We start from the raw sequence: 17,933 nt of genomic DNA, 5'->3' as shown, positions 1-17,933 counted from the left end.
GTTATTGGTAACTATTTCGTTACTATTAACTGGGGGATTGCTTGAACTTTAGGAGATAAAATTAGGATTATAGAATTTATAACCTTAATAATAATAATTAGGGGGATAAGGAATGTTGGCTTTATAGGAATTTAATTCCTGGAGGATAGGGTAATTATTAATTATATTGAGAGTTGAAATTTAATTAATAAAGGTAGTCTCGCTTAAGAGATTAGGGGGATAATTAATAATTATAAATTTAATATCGGTATTATTATTATTTTCGGAGTAAGTAAAATAAATTTATTTAGAATTAAGGATATTGTTTAAGGTTTAATTACTATAATTGCAATAGTTGTAGAATCTATTTATAATTAAAAGTACTAAATGGATGAGTATTGTTATTGGATTAATTTTCCGTTTCATAAAGGGCGAGAATATTAAAAACAATCCGAAAATTTAACTACTAATAAGTTGCTAAGAAAGACGTTCGTTGCGATATTTATAGTAAGTGAGCATGCGTAGTGTAATGTATAAGTATAATAAATTATTACAGGGCGAAGGCACCGTTAAGTATAATGTATGATTTTTATTATTGTACGAAGAAAATAAGAAAGGTATGCGTAGCTAGGGCAGATATAGGGCACGGGTGAGATCCACCTAGCCGAGTGGATCTACCCCGTGACCGCTGCCAAGGCTGAGCCCAGTGCCATGGTAATGGCTGCAGCTGAGCCGCAGTGCAGTATTGGCCAATGGCACGACTGGCATAGGGCATGTGATCTAGCCCTGTGATAATTATAAATATAATAAGGCTAAAGTTTTTAATTACCGGTGTAAAATAGATTAGGGGTAGTATATATATTTAGAAAATATTGTTCGGCAAAACAATTTTAAATTAATATTAAGAAATAATGGAATTGTATATTTTAATTATGGAAAGTTTCGTCCTATACGTTCAAAATACTTAAGATTAACTATTCCAATAACAATACGATTACTTTCGGGATTAATTAAGGGAATATAAGCTAGTATAGAAAATTCCGGCCATATATTTTATAAAATTATTAATAAGTAGTTTCAATAAGGTAAAAGAATTGGTTAAATAAGGGGGAGGAAACGTAACAGGATAATAGAGGTGTTAGAGGGCAGAATTAATAGAATTGAAGGTAGTAATAAGTATTAGTACAATTAGTACCAAAATTAGAAATAATTGAATACTTTTAAAATTAATTAAATATTAGTACAATAAAAGATATTGTCGACGTATAAGTAAATTAAACTAATAGTATAATTTAGCTAATAGTAAAAGGTATTTATATATTTATATTATTTAAATATAGATAATATTCTTATAATATAGAAGTAAAAGGTCTCCGTTTATATAGGTTAATATTTTTATTATAAATAAAATATATTAATAAAAGTTTTGTAAAAATTACCAATTTATATTTACGAAGATAGGAATATATAAGTTAAAAAAGATAAAAAAAAAAGATTTTATGAAAAGAAAAAAAAAAAATTATAAACGTAATTCGAATTTAGAAGTTTAATAATATATTTCTTTTATATATATTATTTAACTATTAAATTCTTAAATTCTACGCTGTAGTCAAATATATATAAAATTTATATTCAATTATTCTAATTTATTAAACTCTATTTCAAAAGTCTAAACTTTACAATATAAGTAAATAGGAAGAATAATATTCTTTACAATATTAATACTTTACCTATATTTTAGTACATTTAATACGGATATTATAAAGTAGTAAGGAATATAAAGTTTAAATAAATATAAAATATTAATTATATTATTATTATAAAGATTGTCCGTAAATAAAAAGAGAAAGCTAATATGTTAAAAATCACCCGTCTACGATTATAAATTAAAAGCGTCGGGGGTATTTCAGCCGGAATAAGCGTGGAATTAAAACTATTGAAATCGATTGGCCGTAAATTTCTCCGGCCCTTTATAAAGTACGCGGAGATTTCCTTAGTATTGGCCAAATCGATAAAATCTTCCCTATCTAAAATAATATAATCCGATATAATAATATTATTATTTACCGACCCCTACCTATTATTCTCTGTATTATTTTCCTTTTAAAATTTAATCTACTATTAAGAAGAGGAGGGAGTATTTTTATACTCCGCTTCTTCTTTCGGATTAGACTTTCTCTTTACGCTTACACTTCGGTTAGTATTACCCCCCTACTTAATTTAGCATTCTTATTTAATTTTTAACGCTTATATTATATTAAGTTCTGTTTTTGTATTTAGCTCCTTCTTAATACCCGATTCCCTTTTAATAGCCAACTCCCTCTTAATAGCCGGCTTTCTCTTAATACCCGATTCCTTTTTAATATTCGGCTCCTATTTAATATCCTTCTTTAAAGCTAATATCCGTTTAAGAGTAGGAAAGAAAGCGGAATTCCTATCGCGTAAGGAAACGGCCCGCTTTTGCGTACGCTTTAATATTATCATTTTATAAATAGCGTCGGTATTAGTAGAATTATCGCTATTCTTTATAATAATAGTTTAAACGAAAATAATTATTATAGGCTAATCCTTCTTCGCTTTACCTATAATTTCTACTTCTTTTCTAAGCTTATCGAAGTTAATCAGCTTTAATAGTTCTATATAGAAGTTAGTAAACTATATTTTATTATTATTTAAAAAAGGGTTGGTATTAACGAATTTAAACTTATTAATATTAGTATCCTCGGGGGCCTTCTTATTAAATATATATTATTTGCTAATTTAGTGAATAAAATAAAGGTAGTTGTCGAATAGCCCCTTATTTAAAATATAGGGTTTGGTGTAAGTGTAAATAAAATACTATAGGGGCTTATCGTTTATAGGAGGCCCTTTTTTACCCTTTTAGTATTTAATATATTTTAAGTACTAATTGAAAATAACTAATCGAATATTTTAAAATAAAATCTTTTCGATTAAGAAAACAGCTTATTAACGGTAAATTACATTGACTTCTATAATTTTACTAAGAGGAATATTTTTTATAATTATCGGGACGGAAATAGTAGGGATAATAAATGTTCGTTTTTTAATATAATTAGCGTAAAGGACGATAGTAGTATTAATTTAGGTAAATAGAAGTAGACGGGTAAGGGTATCTATTAGGGAATTTAAATTTATAACGAAAGCGGTTTCCGGCATATTAAGAAGTATTATTTTAATAACGAGTGGTTAATTATAATCGGTATATATTAATTATATTAAATAATTAATTAAAATATTTGAATAGCGAACGTTACTTTCGGGGTAGCGTACGGAAGATATTAGAGTAAAGGTAGGTTGCGTAAGTACTATAAAACTATAAAGTTGAATAATGGGTAGTAAGTAAACGTTTGGGTAAGTAATAAGGGATATAAAAAAGTAGTGCCTATTAAGAAGAAATTAAAAAGAGTTGAGTTTAATTGGAAGTAGTTGGTCTCTCCCTTAAATATTAAAAACTATTTTAGTAGTAAGTATTATAGTATAGCTTAATAGCTAATAGGGGGTATGAGTATAGTACGCCCTTTGGGATGGGTATTAGGAGTATAAATTAAAAATATTATATTAATTTAAATTTATTATAAAAGTAGATTTATTTCAATTAGTTTGATCATTTATTACATAAATATAGCTTCATTTACGTTTATTATTAATAAATTTAAAAATAATTTGTAAATCCATTATGTATATTAAATTTATTAGGAGTTCTATTAAATTAAAGAATTATTTTTCGAATTATTTTAAAAACTTCTTTATATTTATAATAATTACATTAAATTTTAATTCGAAAAGTATATAATTATTTAATTATAAGTTTATTCCTTTATATAAGAAATAATTATTTTATATAAATGATTTATTTAATAATTTATATAAATAATTTAATATTTTAAGAGTTTTAAATTGAATTTCTATAAGGATTCTTATAATAATAAATCTTTATAAATTAGATTTATATATATAATCTTATTGAGTTTTAAATATATATTATACAATTAAAAGGTTGTATAAATATATATATTATTTATTTAATTAAATAAAACCGAATAAATTTAATCAAATATTCGTAATTCAAATTCAATTTTATATATAATGCTAACCTTTATAAAAGAATTTATAAATAATTTAAATTATATTGAACAGCTTAAAATAAAATTATAGTATATATAATTTAATTAAAGTAAATAAGGACCTTCATCAATAAGGGAAGCTTTTGTTCTTTTAATTTCGAAACCTTTTGAAGTTTAAAAGTAATTTTTTTATTTATTTTTAATGTACGGAATTAAAAAAATTATCTTTATAATTCTTAGAAGGCGAAAAATGCAACCTTATAATTATATTATTTATAAAATAATTAAATAATTTAAAAAATCTATAAGAAGGAAATTTCTTTAAAAGAAAAAAGGATTTTATAATAATTAAATATTATACAGTTATATTCTAACTAATTCATTATTTATTTATAATAATTATATATTAAATATCTTTATTAAATAATCGTTAACCGTTCTTTGTAATTTTAAAGATTTAGATTTTATATTTTTTTATTCACATTTAACAATTTTTCGAATCGATTTATAACATAGAAATTTTTACTACCGGAATTTAATATACCTTTAATTACAATCTTATATAATCCCTTAGGAAAGAATTATTTCAATATTTATATTAATTATTAAATATAGTTATTTAATTTTATTATAGAATTCCTGAGATTTTTATAAGGTTTAAAATATTTTTAAATTAAAAGTAATTTCAAAACCTAATACTAATAATAATAAAGGTTACCCTCTTTATTAAAACGGTCAAATAAATATATTTTAAGGAAATTAATACTAATTTTATAAAATATATAATTTTTAAAAGAATAAAACCTTCTAAAGGAAAAATATTTAAATAGCGTTCCATTTCTAACTTTAATATAATTTAGGAATCTAACGGATTTTAATACTTTATTAAATAATTTGATTTAATTATAAAGGTTTTAATTTATAATCATTAAATAAAAATCCTTAAAACTTTTATTATTAATTTAATATTCAAATTACGTAAAGCTCTAATGTTTTATTTTTTATTTTCTTTTTATTATTATTATTTTAAATATAATAAATATAAAAGGTTTTATACATTCTATAGTATTTAATAGAGTAAATAAGTCTTTTAAAAGTAATTATTTAAACGTATAAAGTATATTTAAACCCTAACTATATAATTACTTTTAATTTATTATTTAGTATTTAACGTATTTTAACTTTACGCTTTATAATTTTAGCGCAAACCTAAGTTAAAACCCTTTCTAAATCCTTAACTTTATAGCTACGAATAGTTTTGGCAGAGAAGGGGACCTTATTTCACTTTTTTTTCTCTTCGGCTTTCTCAAAAGTTAAAAAGAATATTAGTAAGTAAATATAATAATTGAAAAAGAATAAAAATATAACATACCCTTATGTAAAGAGCAATTTTTACTTTCGCTTCTATAATAATAATTAGTATAAATATTCTTATTGATAAATTTACCGCTGAAAACGCAATCGGCGAAAGGACTATAATTATTAATAATTATATATTTAGTATAAGGGTTTATATTAGTTTTAACGCTGAAAAAATAACGGACTAGGCCGATAAATTATTCGGGGCAATCCTACTTTAGAACCGAAATAATTAACTCTCCCTTTACTTAATATCTTTTAAAATTAAGGCGGCGGATAATATTCTATATTCTTTTATTAAATTCAATTGCTTTTAATATCGATTAATTAATTTTAATAGGTATTTTTACTTAGTTTATAATTAAAATAGTATAAGCTTTATTAATATTATAATTAAGGAATTTTTTAATAGTGAAATAGAAACGTTTTTCCTTAAGCTAATTACTAGTTAATTCCTTTAATACTTTATTGTCGTTTATATTTTACGTAAGGGATTTACCCTTAAAAGTATAGGGGCGGAATTTTACGATAATATTGCTTTCTTTGTTAGCGGATATACTTTCTTTCTTTAGAGTTAGTTTAAAGTAAATATACGTTGGTTTTATATATAGTATATATTTACAAATTGATTTTGGTACGTTATAATCGTTAATAAGTAATGAGTTATTATTGTAGTAAAAGTATTTACGTATATTAAAGTATGTGGAGAAGCGGGGTTATATATAATATAAGATGGATTTAATTATTAAATTAAATCTACGCTAACGCGCCTAGGCGTGTACCTAGTGCCTACAGTTAACACGGGCTATTTTCTGACCAAACTTTTTCAATTGAGCATAGCCAACACTTGGGCCACCGTACACTAGGTACATACCGAGCTGTCCCTCCCCCGCAGACCAAGCAGTGCAGGGGGCAAAGTCCGTCCCCGATGTCTTAAAAAGCGGCCCACGTCCCGATCCGGGGAAGCACCACAGGTTTTATACGATACATCAACACGTTGACTCTTTTTTAAGTTCAAATTCTGTAACTTCTCAGGTTTCATATTTGAACCGAAGAAAAGCAAAGAAAGAAAAGGAAGAGGAAGAAACACAACACACACAATACACAATGGCGGACGCTCAGCTTAACGATTTCCCTTCCCTCTTCTCTGTCAAGGGCAAGGTTGCTGTTGTGACGGGTGGCTCGAGAGGGTTGGGTCTTAGTGCTGCTTCGGCGTAAGTTTTTTTTTTTTGCCTATTTGTGTTGATATTCAAAATCAACCTTTGATCTCGAATTCCATGTTATTTTTTCATGTTTTTATTCTTGCGTTCATACACAGCTCTCACACACCACATCTCCCCATCCTCAACAACCCCCCCCTAACCACATCCCCATTGACCCTCCAGATTCTCACTTTGACTAACCCCAAAATAACCCGAACAGCCTCCTCCAAGCCGGCGCCTCCAAAGTCTTCATATCCTCCCGCAAAGCCTCCGCCTGCGACAGCGCCGTCAAGACCCTTAACGCCCTCCCCGGTCTCGCCCTGGGCGCCAAGGCCATCTCCATCCCCGCCGACGCCGCCACCTTATCAGGCGTGCAGCACCTCGTCTCCGAAGTCGCCAAGCACACCGACCACGTCGACATTCTGCTAGCCAACGCCGGCGCCACCTGGGGCGCGGCCTTTGACGAGCATCCCGATTCGGCCTTTGCCAAGGTCATGGACCTGAACGTTAGGGGTGTGTTCAACACCATTCGCGAGTTTGCCCCGTTGCTCCAAAAGAAGGCGAGCGTCGAGGACCCCAGCCGTGTGATCATCACTGCTTCCGTGGCGGGCTTGGGTATTGGGACTATTGGTAAGCAAGGGACGTATGGGTATAGTGCTTCGAAGGCGGCCGTGATTCATTTGGGGAGGAACTTGGCGGTGGAGTTGGGACCCAGGGGTATTACGGTCAATAGTATTTGCCCGGGCTTTTTCCCGACGAAGATGAGTAATGGGTTGTTGGATATGAGCGGTGGGAAGGAGAGCATTGCGGCGGCGAACCCGATGAAGAGGCTTGGAAGGCCGGAGGATATTGCGGGTGTGGTGGTGTATTTGGCGAGCAGGGCGGGTGCGCACGTGAATGGTGCGACGATTGCGGTTGATGGTGGTGCGATGTGGGCGAGTGGGCAGTTGAATGTGGAGGAGAAGGCGAAGTTGTGAATCGGTTGGTGGGTTAGAGCTTCGTTGAAAGAGGAAGGAGTTCGACTAGAGAGACGTTGAGATGATAGATTTGGCATGTGGGTATGTTATAACAGTCCAATGTCTTTCTTTGGTTCATGAGCTGCTGTAGCCTGTGTTATGTACATATGTTATATATAAAGCTCGCGGTAGCAGCCTATGTTCGGTTGTGAATTCTTGAGAGGTGAATCAGGTCCTATGCCGTAGTGCGTGGTTTGCGGGCTACCCATGAGCTCGCCTTATATACGGTTTGTAGCATGGACTCCTGATCCAAAAGATAGGGAGATTCGATGCCGGTCTCGCGAGAGACGATTTGGAATCCGACCTTGGTAACCAGCGCCATCACCTCGTCGTCAGAGAGTTCAAAGCTACCAGGGTCCGCAATCCCGGTGGTATCATAGTCACCCTCATCATCGTCATGACCGTGTCCTCCGGGCGCATTGTTCTCAAAGTGCCAGAGTAACGGGCCGTGGTTGATGAGCAGACCGCCAGGTTTCAGACAATAAAAGATGGTTTCCAGGTACCGAATCAAGTTCGGAGCCGTGTCAAGGAAGAAGACGCAAGCTACCGCATCCCATGCTTCGGCTTGATAGTCTTCAGTATAAAGACACAGGAAATCAGCAGCGGTCATGCTCATTTCTCCAACGGCAACTCCCTCCTCTTCCAGCCGTGTCAGTTCGGTTGCACAGTGCACATCTGGGACGGCGTAGCTTCGCAGGTGGTTATCCCGTGTCGAATGGTTAGAGAAAGTGTGAATCCAGGGGTAGATTGTGTGTTGCCCTGGCTTTCCAACACAGTTCAGGATATAAGATGAGGCCAGCAGCTGATGGTATGATATTTCGTTGCCTTCAGACACGTACCCTTTGGCACAGAGCTCAAAGACAAGACGGCCCAGTCCTGCCCCAGGCACAAGCACCCTCATGGGCGGGGCGTCCTTTGGTCTTGACTCCTTTTGTGCTTCCAGGGCGCGGAAAATAGGGCCAAAGCATATTTCACGCTCAGATTTGCCCTCAGCGGACCAGTCTCGGTAGAACTGCCTGAGAGTACTACGGGCTTTGTCGATATCCAAGCGTTTCGCGCAGCCCCTCCATCGGGGAGGGATCGTGGGTTCGCTACCCTGCGTGACGTCCTGTGGTTGGAAGTTGACCAGACCTACGCGGACTATGGCGCGTGCTAGTTCGGCGTTGGACTCGATGGCATCGTCAACCTTGTCTAGGGTGTCCAGATAGTTGAACGGTGGCGCTGCCAGCATCTTCCAGTGAGCCTCGGGAAGAGCATAAAAGGACTGCCTCCTCAAATGCGTGCAGTTGAAATGTGCTATCCTGGCATATTGGCTACTCTCAAGTCAGTAATAGGAAATTTGCAAATGTACCCAAGAGTTTGAAAAGGCTTGAACTAGGGTAAATAAAACCGGACCTGCCGGGCGTGATGGTCGGCCATCACCGTTCACGACGCCGAACTACGGAAGCCGGGAGTGATTGCTTCTTTTGCCGGGAACATGAACAAGCAAGAAGCCGGTCTTGCGAGGGTCTGGACGGGGTTTAAAGCCAAAGGTGAAGCAGAAGTGATGGGGGACTACTGACACAAATGAGTCGAGCGCACAATATATGACTCTTGCCTCCTCCGGGTCTTCAATGGCAGTCTCAATGCCTTTCCACTGCTGCTCGCCCTCCTCCATTTCGAGCTCTTTTTTGTGGGATGAAGGCGGGACTGAAGTCGTAAGACAACTGGGTCTCTCAAAGTTCTGTGTGTCCTGTGGTCAAAGTGATATGACGAAGATATACTAGTCACAATTACAAACGGCTGAGGTATCAGTGCGAGGAGACGCGTAGTCAAGGTTGGGTGTTGTGGATATGAGCGGCCAGTATCGGGGCCGCGTCTTTTGCTTAGTTGAAGAGTCTCGGCGCGGAGGTCGGCACGGTCGTCTCCTCTGGCTGCCGGGCCGGTTATGGGCGGATCATTGATTCATCATGTGCCGTGAGTTTTCCGCTTCAATGTTTGGAAGCTAGGAAAACAGTGGAAATCAGAAGAGAAATTAAGACAACAAACATTTCTGCCAAATTCATGCATGGTGTGTTCCTTCATTATTTTTCACCATCCGTTGTAAAGGTGAGATGGAAGGAGCAGTTGCCCTCATGCATAATGGCGCCATGTTGCTGTTGCCCGGCGGTTTGACACTTTGACTGCCCCTGCCCATCGGAGAAATTCCGGAGGCGGCAATCGCACGGGAAACTGCAGGCCCCATCCGCTGTAAATTTCTGGCTACAGAAGGTGCAAGCCACTGCAATTTCACTTCCTTCAGGGCGGGCAAGCTGTCCGGGCCAGGTGATCTCGCCGGCCGCGTCTTCAGTTCCACTTCCCCGGCCACTTTTCCCTCCACTTCCAACGTCCAACCCCCGCCCCCGCCGAGACCAAACTCCGTCTTCATCTCACTCCGTCCCGTCCCGTCTGTTCCTTTCCACTAAGTGAACCTCCACCCGAACGAACCTTCATCCTCTCGAAGCTGACGAGGCCCTTCATTCGCATTCAAGCCCTAGTAGCCGAGCAAACCGTAATCAAAATCTGCAACTGTCCTCGAACCCTTCGATACAATTGAGATCGCCACGGACACCTATCATGGATGCCCCTATCCAGCTCTCGCTTCCCTTGCCGCGATCAATGGACACGCGCATCTACATCCAATTGACAGTCAAGTCCAAGGCCATTGTGCTCTTTCTCACCACTGCTTCGGCCGAAGAGGCGACGTCACCCACTCCCCTGGGGTCATTTGTTTATGCGCTGCCGGATGTGAGTCTCCCACCCGCTGCCAATCTGATACATGTCCCAATGACTGATTTTGATTTAGAGATACAACCCAACACAGCCTCTGTCAACTCCTCTTTGTACGGTTGAACCAACGTTGGAGTTTACCACCCGACTGGCAAAGCTGATCACAAGGAGGACGCAACTTCCTACTTACGTGGGCAACTCGGCGAGCTTTGCCAGCGCTGGCCTTGGCGGGACCATTGAAGAGGAGATGGAAGCTTTCAAACAGGTGGCCGAGCTTGTCCTGTCCAAACTCAAGTCTGCCAACGCGACGCCCAATGGAGTCCAGTCCTGAGCCTCGAACTTTGACAAAAGAACCCCTCCCCTTACTACATTCTTTCGCTACTGTTGACGGGCACAAGCTGTAGCACACAAACACGGCCAAGGGGATTCCGGCAGTTCCCTTCCTGACGAGTTTCTGCAAACGCTTAGATCGAGCTTGCCTAACCTATTCGCCTTGTTTGAACGTGCCACAAAGGACTGTTATTCCCCACGATCCATGCCCCGAGAAGGCCACGGAACTGTCACTCGTGTTCGGTTACCTGCTTGATACATGTCGGGTATTGGTAGCGATATGGATTGGCACCATATCCCGATGGGGCATGGCCGAAGGCAAGTAGCCTTCAGAAAATCGACGGAGAGGTTTTGAACCCGAAAGTCCTGGCTATATGATACGGCAGAGGGTGCTATCTTCAGCTTCATCTTTGGCGCATCTAACATGGCCTCGGGATGTATTGGCTCACAAACCTGACCTGGCAGGTCTGGCAGGTCTCAGCCGTCTGTTGCACGGCAACTGTGTCGTGGACCCTCTGACGACATCCAAGTTCCATGTCTCTGGTCGGTCTGAAGAAGACGACTGGTATCCTGCCCGTGATGGACATGATGCGGCTTATACAGCAAGAAAGAGCGAAAGAAGTGATGAGGAAAGCTCGCCATCTGGTTCCCAAAGGACGGGAAGCGGTCTAGAAGCCCATTTCCAACTGAAGATATGGAAGAGCATCAAGCAGGCTCTTGACCTAGAAACGGAGGCCACATGCGAGAGATGTTACCTACCAATACTACCATCCAAACAATCCAGGCAACGCATACAAACCCGGCTTTTCTCTAAGCTTGACTTGATAGAGACGGGCGGGCCACAAACCGGGAAATGGGACGAACCCAAGTATCGAATCCTCGGCCAGGCCTTGATCGAGGTTCCAAGGGCCGGGCGTCTCATTGACTGCGACACCAAAAGCTGTGCCGATGACTCCTCTTGAATGAATGTCCCCGGTGCCATTTTCTGTTCGATTCGATTCGGGCATTAATGACTTGCTGCTGTAACTGTGCCATCGATTTCAAGGCGCGTACGTAGCAGAAATCTTATCATTATCAAAGGGGGTTTTGTGCAACCATCTGAGCGGGTGGCCGCCATGCAGAGACGACCTCATCAAGCGTAACCTCAAGGGGCGGCCCCGGCCCCGCTCTTGGACAGAAGCTACAACCGCCCACACAGACCCAGCACCTGAAGACCACTGACCACACCTGCCACCATTTCTTGACAGGCCTGCATCTCCAACACTAGCAGGCTTGGCATCGCATTCGCACCGCACTCCGAGTGCGAGTGCAGATGTGCAGGGCCCGGGCACTTGTCTTCAACAGAAACTTAACGGCACAGCAAAAAATAGAGGCCAGCCAAGGCCCACTTGCACCCCACATTAAACATTGCCCTGCTCGAACCTTGCCCGCCGCCCACCCACGACTACCATTCATCGCCGCCGACCTCCCACTGCATGTCTGGCAATTGCTCCTGGATATCTCTTCCATCTCGAAACAACACCCTGCTGCCTTCCCGAAGACAAACTGCCGATTCTTGTCTGCTGCTCTTGCTACTCGTTGGCCTGCCAGATGCGACTACCCATGACCAGCTCCAACTAAACGAACTCTCAAGAGAACCTCTGGCTTAAAGGCTGCGCTGTGGTGACCCGGCGCCTCTTACACAACTTGCATTGACAAAGGGTCCATTCGAGTCGCCTACCCTTTTTTGCGCCTCCCGATCTTGCGCTCGACTCTTCAGCAGTTCACCGGTATCGGCCAAAAACCATCGTTCTAGTTCTCGTCAGCTACGAGATATCGAAGTTTGAGAACCCACCAACCGCCGCCGCCACCACGCAAACACATCGCCGACGTCACGCGCCTGTGTCACTCTAACCCCAACTATCACCATGGCTTGGCAACCGAGTGGAGAGAACCTGAAGACTCTGGCACAATGTCTGAAGGACTCCCTGAGCGCCTTCAACAAGGCCGCCCAGAAGCAGGCTGAAATCGTGAGTTGATGCCCCTCGGCACCACCTAGCTACCCCGGGCTTTGCTTGAGTATTGCCACAGGACAGAGATTCTGACCTGTATTTATCAACCAGATGCTTAACCAAGCGAAAGCGTCGCCCGATATCAACAACTACTTGGCCCTCATTATCTCGAGCTCGGAACCACCCCAGGTTTTTCCAGCGACCGCTGCGGACTGGCATCTTGTGCGCTGTGCCGCCGCTCTGATGCTGAAGAACAACATCAAGAACAACTATGACAAGATTCCAGAACAGAGCTTGGCTCTCGTCAAAATGGCCGTCCCCTTGGGGCTCCAGGACAAGAACTCACAGATCCGCAGTCATGCAGGCACTCTTGCGACTGAGCTGATCAACAAGGGAGGAATCTACGGCTGGCCCGAGTTTCTGCCGGAGTTGCTCAAGACGTTGACCAATGAGTCTGGCCAGGTAACGCCCGAGGCGCAGGAGGGAGCTATGGCTGCCATGGCAAAGATCTGCGAAGACAATGCGAAGATGCTGGAAAGGGAACACAACGGCCAAAGGCCTATCAACTTTCTCCTTCCCAAGCTCATTCAGGCGACCAGGAGCACGGTGCCCAAAGTCCGCGCCCATGCTCTCACAGCCATCAATGTGTTCACCCCTAGGAAGTCGCAGGCCATGCTGAACTCGATAGATGACCTTCTACAGCACCTCTTTGCTCTGGCTGAAGACCCCTCAATCGATGTACGGAAACAGGTCTGTCGTGCTTTTGTGAACCTGGTGGAAACCCGTCCGGACAAGCTTCTGCCACATATCGAAGGCCTGGCCAAGTACATCATCGCTCAACAAAAGGGCGACGACGAGGATCTTGCCACTGAGGCTGCCGAGTTCTGGCTGACTGTCGGAGAGCACGACAACCTGTGGCAGGCCCTGGAACCGTACATCACAGACATCATCCCCGTACTTTTGGAGTGCATGGTCTACAGTCCCGAGGATATTGCCATACTTGGAGGTGCTTCGGACGATGAGCACGAAGAAGATAGGGAGGAGGACATCAAGCCACAGTTCGCCAAGAAGAAGCTGACCCGTGCTGCCAATGGTAATACCGCGGCTGACATGGCGAAGAACGGAAACGCTTTCGAGAAGGTTGCAAGCATGGAGGAAGACGACGGCGACCTGGAAGATGGCGAAATCGATGATAGCGAGTCCGAGGGAGATGAGAACCCCGATGAGAAGTGGACTCTCCGCAAGTGCTCGGCGGCGGCACTTGATGTATTTGCTCGCGATTTTGGCGGACCAGTCTTCACCTCTATCCTACCATATTTGCAGAGCAACCTCAAGCACGCGGACTGGTCCTACAGAGAAGCGGCTGTTCTCGCTCTTGGTGCTGTTGCTGATGGCTGCATGGACGTGGTCGTTCCCCACCTTCCAGAATTGGTGCCTTATCTTGTCAGTCTCCTCGACGACGAGGAGCCGGTGGTTCGCCAGATTACCTGCTGGACCCTTGGCCGATACTCTGCGTGGGCGGTTGGCCTTACGGATCCGGCAGAAAAGGAGAGATACTTCCTGCCTATGATGGACGGAATTCTCAAGAAGATGCTTGACAAGAACAAGAACGTCCAGGAAGCTGGTGCCTCCGCCATGGCGAACCTAGAAGAGAAGGCAGGCAAGGCGCTCGAGCCTTACTGCGGACCCATCATCCAGCAATACATCCGATGCTTCGGCAAGTACAAGGATAAAAATATGTGGGTTCTCTACGACTGCGTTCAGACGCTGGCTGAGCACATCGGCCCCGTCCTGGCTAGGCCTGAACTTAGCAACCAGTTGATGCCAGTCCTGCTCGACAGATGGCAGAAGGTGGGCGATGAGTCTCGGGAGCTTTTCCCCTTGCTCGAGTGCCTTTCCTACGTTGCCATGGCCCTTGGCGATGCCTTCACCCCTTACGCCGAGCCTATCTTCGCCAGGTGTATCAGAATTATCCACCAAAACCTGGAGCAGGCCATGAAGGCCAAGACCAACACTGACCTTGATCAACCTGATGAGGATTTCCTGGTCACCAGCCTCGATCTTCTGAGTGCCATCATCCAAGCCCTGGACAACGACAAGGCTTCCAAGCTTGTTGCCAACGCCCAGCCAACCTTCTTCGAGCTGATGGCTCTGTGCATGGGGGATCAATCTGATGCGGTTCAGCAATCGGCATACGCTCTTCTCGGTGACTGTGCCAAGTACGTCTTCGAACAACTCAAGCCATTCCTGCCCAACATTATGCCGGTCGTTATCAAGCGCTTGGACATGGACACTATCCTGGATGAGGAGGTCGACAACAGCTTCAGCGTTGTCAACAACGCCTGCTGGAGTGTCGGCGAGATTGCTCTTCAGTACAAGGCAGGAATGGCGCCATTCGTGCCCCAGCTCCTTCAACGATGTGTTGACATCCTCTCCAACCCCAGGGTACCCGGAGGTGTCAGCGAAAACGCCGCCATTGCCTTGGGTAGGTTAGGACTTGACAACGCCGAACTTGTGGCCCCACACCTTGGCAATTTTGCTGAGGAGTTCCTCGACACAATGGATGATGTTGATCCTTCTGAAGAGAAGGCCACAGCACTCCGTGGCTTCACTGAGATGGTTACTCGCAACCCCCAGGCTATGGAGAGCGTTTTACTGCACTACTTTAGCACAATTGCCAACTATCAGGAACTCAGCCTGCAGAAGCCCGTTTTGTCAGAGTTGCATGAAGCCTTCCAGAACGTAAGTATCAACCCGAGAATTTCCATGACCTGATCTATTCTAACTTGGTGGTTTCTTCACGCAGATTATCAATGTCTATAAACAAATCATTCCGGGATTCGCCAACTTCCTCATGCAAATGGAAGCCAAGGACCTCGAGCTGCTCCAGAGGCTCTTCGCTCTCTGAGCTTGAGCTGATCACTTGAGCCACCGCATCTCAACGAAGCCTGTACGCACACTATACCTACTTCGAAGATCTGTCCACTGTTTGGTCGTTACTGCAAATATATCCATGGTCCCCTTCCTCGAACAATCTTTCCTCCCTGAATCATAACGCTTACATGCAAGGACCACGCCACGCAAAATGATGCGATATGATTGAACGCCCTGAACAGTGTCGTGTTTTCCACGCAGATATACGCCATTAGCGGTCTGCGTAAACTCCTAGGGCGAAGCTTGCTCTGATTCTGGGTGATGTCAACCAACGAGCAGGATGGCATAAGTGCGGACAATAATTGATCCTTTGGGCTGTTGAGCTGGTGAGGAAGTGGCCTGTGAAGTGCGAGAGGCCGTCGACACACACAAATCATGTTCGGTGCGGTGCTCTACTCGATGAGTGCTTGAGGCACAGTACAAACCTGAGATGTGCGTGGTGAAGTTGAGTCTCCAGTCGGAGTGGTGTTTGAAGGAGAGCTGAAGACAAGGTGCACGTCAAGGGCAATGATATGAACAAAAAAAATACAACCTGGCTTTGTTGATGGGACACAACACTGAATTTTCGTTTGGATCGAAAAACAAAAGCTACAAGCCGACTCAGCAGGATGGTGGAGGCAAGAAGGAAGCGTCGTTAAGGACCTGGGGCCTCAAGAGATGTGAGCAAAACTATTCAACATCAGCCTATATTTAGGGTACGATACGGCACCACAAAAGCAGGGATAGGAAAGGACCGTGGCAGGTATATCGAGAATGCTATGGGAGGAGGGATATGTGTTATGGGTGGTGATGTTCACTTTATTTAGATAGGTAGCTTAGTTAGATTAGGTAGACAGCTATGGATATGGGAAGTTTTGGGCAAGCCAAAATGGCAAGAAGAGAGAGTTCATTTTTCGAAGCAGCTCAAGGGTGAACAGCGGTCACAGTAAGAGAGGTACTTGGTGAGACTGATTCTGGTTGTCAGGCACATTTGTCGCTTGGATAAAACGAGTTCCATGAGGTAGATATAGTGACATTTTCTTACATCAGCCATACTTCACCTGTTCTCTCGTGCTCTTCGCGCGTTTTCTATAGGCCATCACTCTTTATCCTTCTTCCCAGGTATTCAAGCCTACGCCACTTACCGATCCGAAACTCTGCTGTCAGGCTTTGCTCTGATCCAGCTGCCTGCTCATGTTGAAGCACATGACATCTCACTTACCTACTTGACCCTTGACGAGCGGCAACAACGGGCCGCTGCTCCATACAAGAGACGCAGGATTGGTAGGTGAGGCATCAGATTTATGCTTCTCGTTGCTGCGCGTGTGGTACGTGACGACCAAAGATGACGTTAGGTACATTGGGTTTCATTCGTCTTTCTTCTTTGACCTTTCGATACTTTTTTAATCTTCTTTCTTCTAAAGAACCAACATCTTCCGGTCTCGGAAGGTTCGTGCGAATTTTGACCCTGACTTGCCTTGAGGAGAAGCAGTTGGTAAGACGAGAAAGGATGCATCTGTCCCGCGGTTATGGTCTTGTGTAACATCAATGCTGCGGTTGGCTCAGTCAGGTTGGCGGCAACACCAACACCAACACAGTACTGTACAGGAGCCCGCCACGAGAAAAAAGAAGCACGACGGCAACGTTGTATCGCATGGGTGAATGCTATTACACAGTAGATACTGCTAGTTCAACCACCGGCTTTTGGGCTTGATTGTGGCGTTGCTTTGTGTGAATACTTTCGAGTGTTCTTTTTGTGACTGTCACGGTCACGGTCACGGTTGCGGTTACGGTTACGGTCTGTTGGTTCTTCGGTCCTGCCCGCCCCCAACCTGGACTCCAGCCAGTACGCCAGCACGTCACCACGTCAAAAAATGTGTATTCAAGGAAGGAGGGAAGGGACGACCGAGATTGGGTGAATGGAGAATGAGGAATGGATGAAGGGACTAGTTAGATCTCAAATGTGGAAAGAACCAGCGAATCGAACGGTGATTAGTGCAATGCATGTATGTCATCTTCACCTATTTGATTTACATACTACGCTATTCAAAGATGTGAATGCGATTCCCAACGACGTTAAGCTAAGGTACGGTATCTACCTACCTATGCACATAGCAAATCATCAGTTGCGATTCAGATATCCCTTCAACACAGCACAGCCTCATCGCGATGGCACCGTGAAAGGGGGGCAACATACCACTAACACACGTGTCCTGCCTGCTAATGGAATGAGAGATGCCCAAATGCATGGTTCTCACGTGTCAGAAGCTTATTTCTGTTTCCATCTCTTTCCCTTACCTTGCTGTCTTG

At 42.3% G+C, this 17,933-nt stretch overlaps 5 protein-coding genes across 5 annotated transcripts; 3 read left to right on the top strand and 2 right to left on the bottom strand.

Moving 5' to 3' along the window:
• Window positions 1-5,389: 5,389 nt before the first annotated feature.
• B0H65DRAFT_422155 (uncharacterized protein) lies at window positions 5,390-5,620 on the bottom strand (the record flags this gene model as incomplete). The annotated part of the gene is made up of 1 exon (XM_062824384.1): window positions 5,390-5,620. A coding segment is annotated over one exon (231 nt), but the record flags the coding sequence as incomplete, so codon positions are not given.
• A 668-nt stretch (window positions 5,621-6,288) lies between these two features.
• Window positions 6,289-7,709, top strand: B0H65DRAFT_101381 (putative NADPH-dependent beta-ketoacyl reductase). Its single transcript, XM_062820442.1, has 2 exons — window positions 6,289-6,637; window positions 6,846-7,709. Exons 1-2 carry the CDS (start codon window positions 6,531-6,533, stop codon window positions 7,600-7,602), a joined length of 864 nt encoding a protein of 287 aa, XP_062684164.1. The 5' UTR covers window positions 6,289-6,530; the 3' UTR covers window positions 7,603-7,709.
• On the bottom strand, window positions 7,710-9,490 carry B0H65DRAFT_101387 (N2227-like protein-domain-containing protein). The gene is made up of 2 exons (XM_062820443.1): window positions 9,204-9,490; window positions 7,710-8,954 (listed from the first exon to the last, which is right to left on the bottom strand). The coding sequence occupies exons 1-2, from the start codon at window positions 9,296-9,298 to the stop codon at window positions 7,817-7,819; spliced, it is 1,233 nt and encodes a 410-aa protein (XP_062684163.1). The 5' UTR covers window positions 9,299-9,490; the 3' UTR covers window positions 7,710-7,816.
• Window positions 9,491-10,142: 652 nt separating this feature from the next.
• Window positions 10,143-10,907, top strand: B0H65DRAFT_101312 (uncharacterized protein). The gene is made up of 2 exons (XM_062820440.1): window positions 10,143-10,407; window positions 10,466-10,907. Exons 1-2 carry the CDS (start codon window positions 10,237-10,239, stop codon window positions 10,718-10,720), a joined length of 426 nt encoding a protein of 141 aa, XP_062684162.1. The 5' UTR covers window positions 10,143-10,236; the 3' UTR covers window positions 10,721-10,907.
• A 1,569-nt stretch (window positions 10,908-12,476) lies between these two features.
• On the top strand, window positions 12,477-15,662 carry B0H65DRAFT_101342 (armadillo-type protein). The gene is made up of 3 exons (XM_062820441.1): window positions 12,477-12,728; window positions 12,822-15,452; window positions 15,517-15,662. Exons 1-3 carry the CDS (start codon window positions 12,627-12,629, stop codon window positions 15,616-15,618), a joined length of 2,835 nt encoding a protein of 944 aa, XP_062684161.1. The 5' UTR covers window positions 12,477-12,626; the 3' UTR covers window positions 15,619-15,662.
• The last annotated feature ends 2,271 nt before the right edge of the window (window positions 15,663-17,933 follow it).

This window comes from Neurospora tetraspora, assembly GCF_033439725.1.
Source record: "Neurospora tetraspora strain CBS 560.94 chromosome Unknown B0H65scaffold_2, whole genome shotgun sequence".
Classification (NCBI taxonomy): Eukaryota; Fungi; Ascomycota; class Sordariomycetes; order Sordariales; family Sordariaceae; genus Neurospora; species Neurospora tetraspora.
Note: the sequence above shows the minus strand (reverse complement) of the source record. Positions and strands in the feature narration are given on the sequence as shown.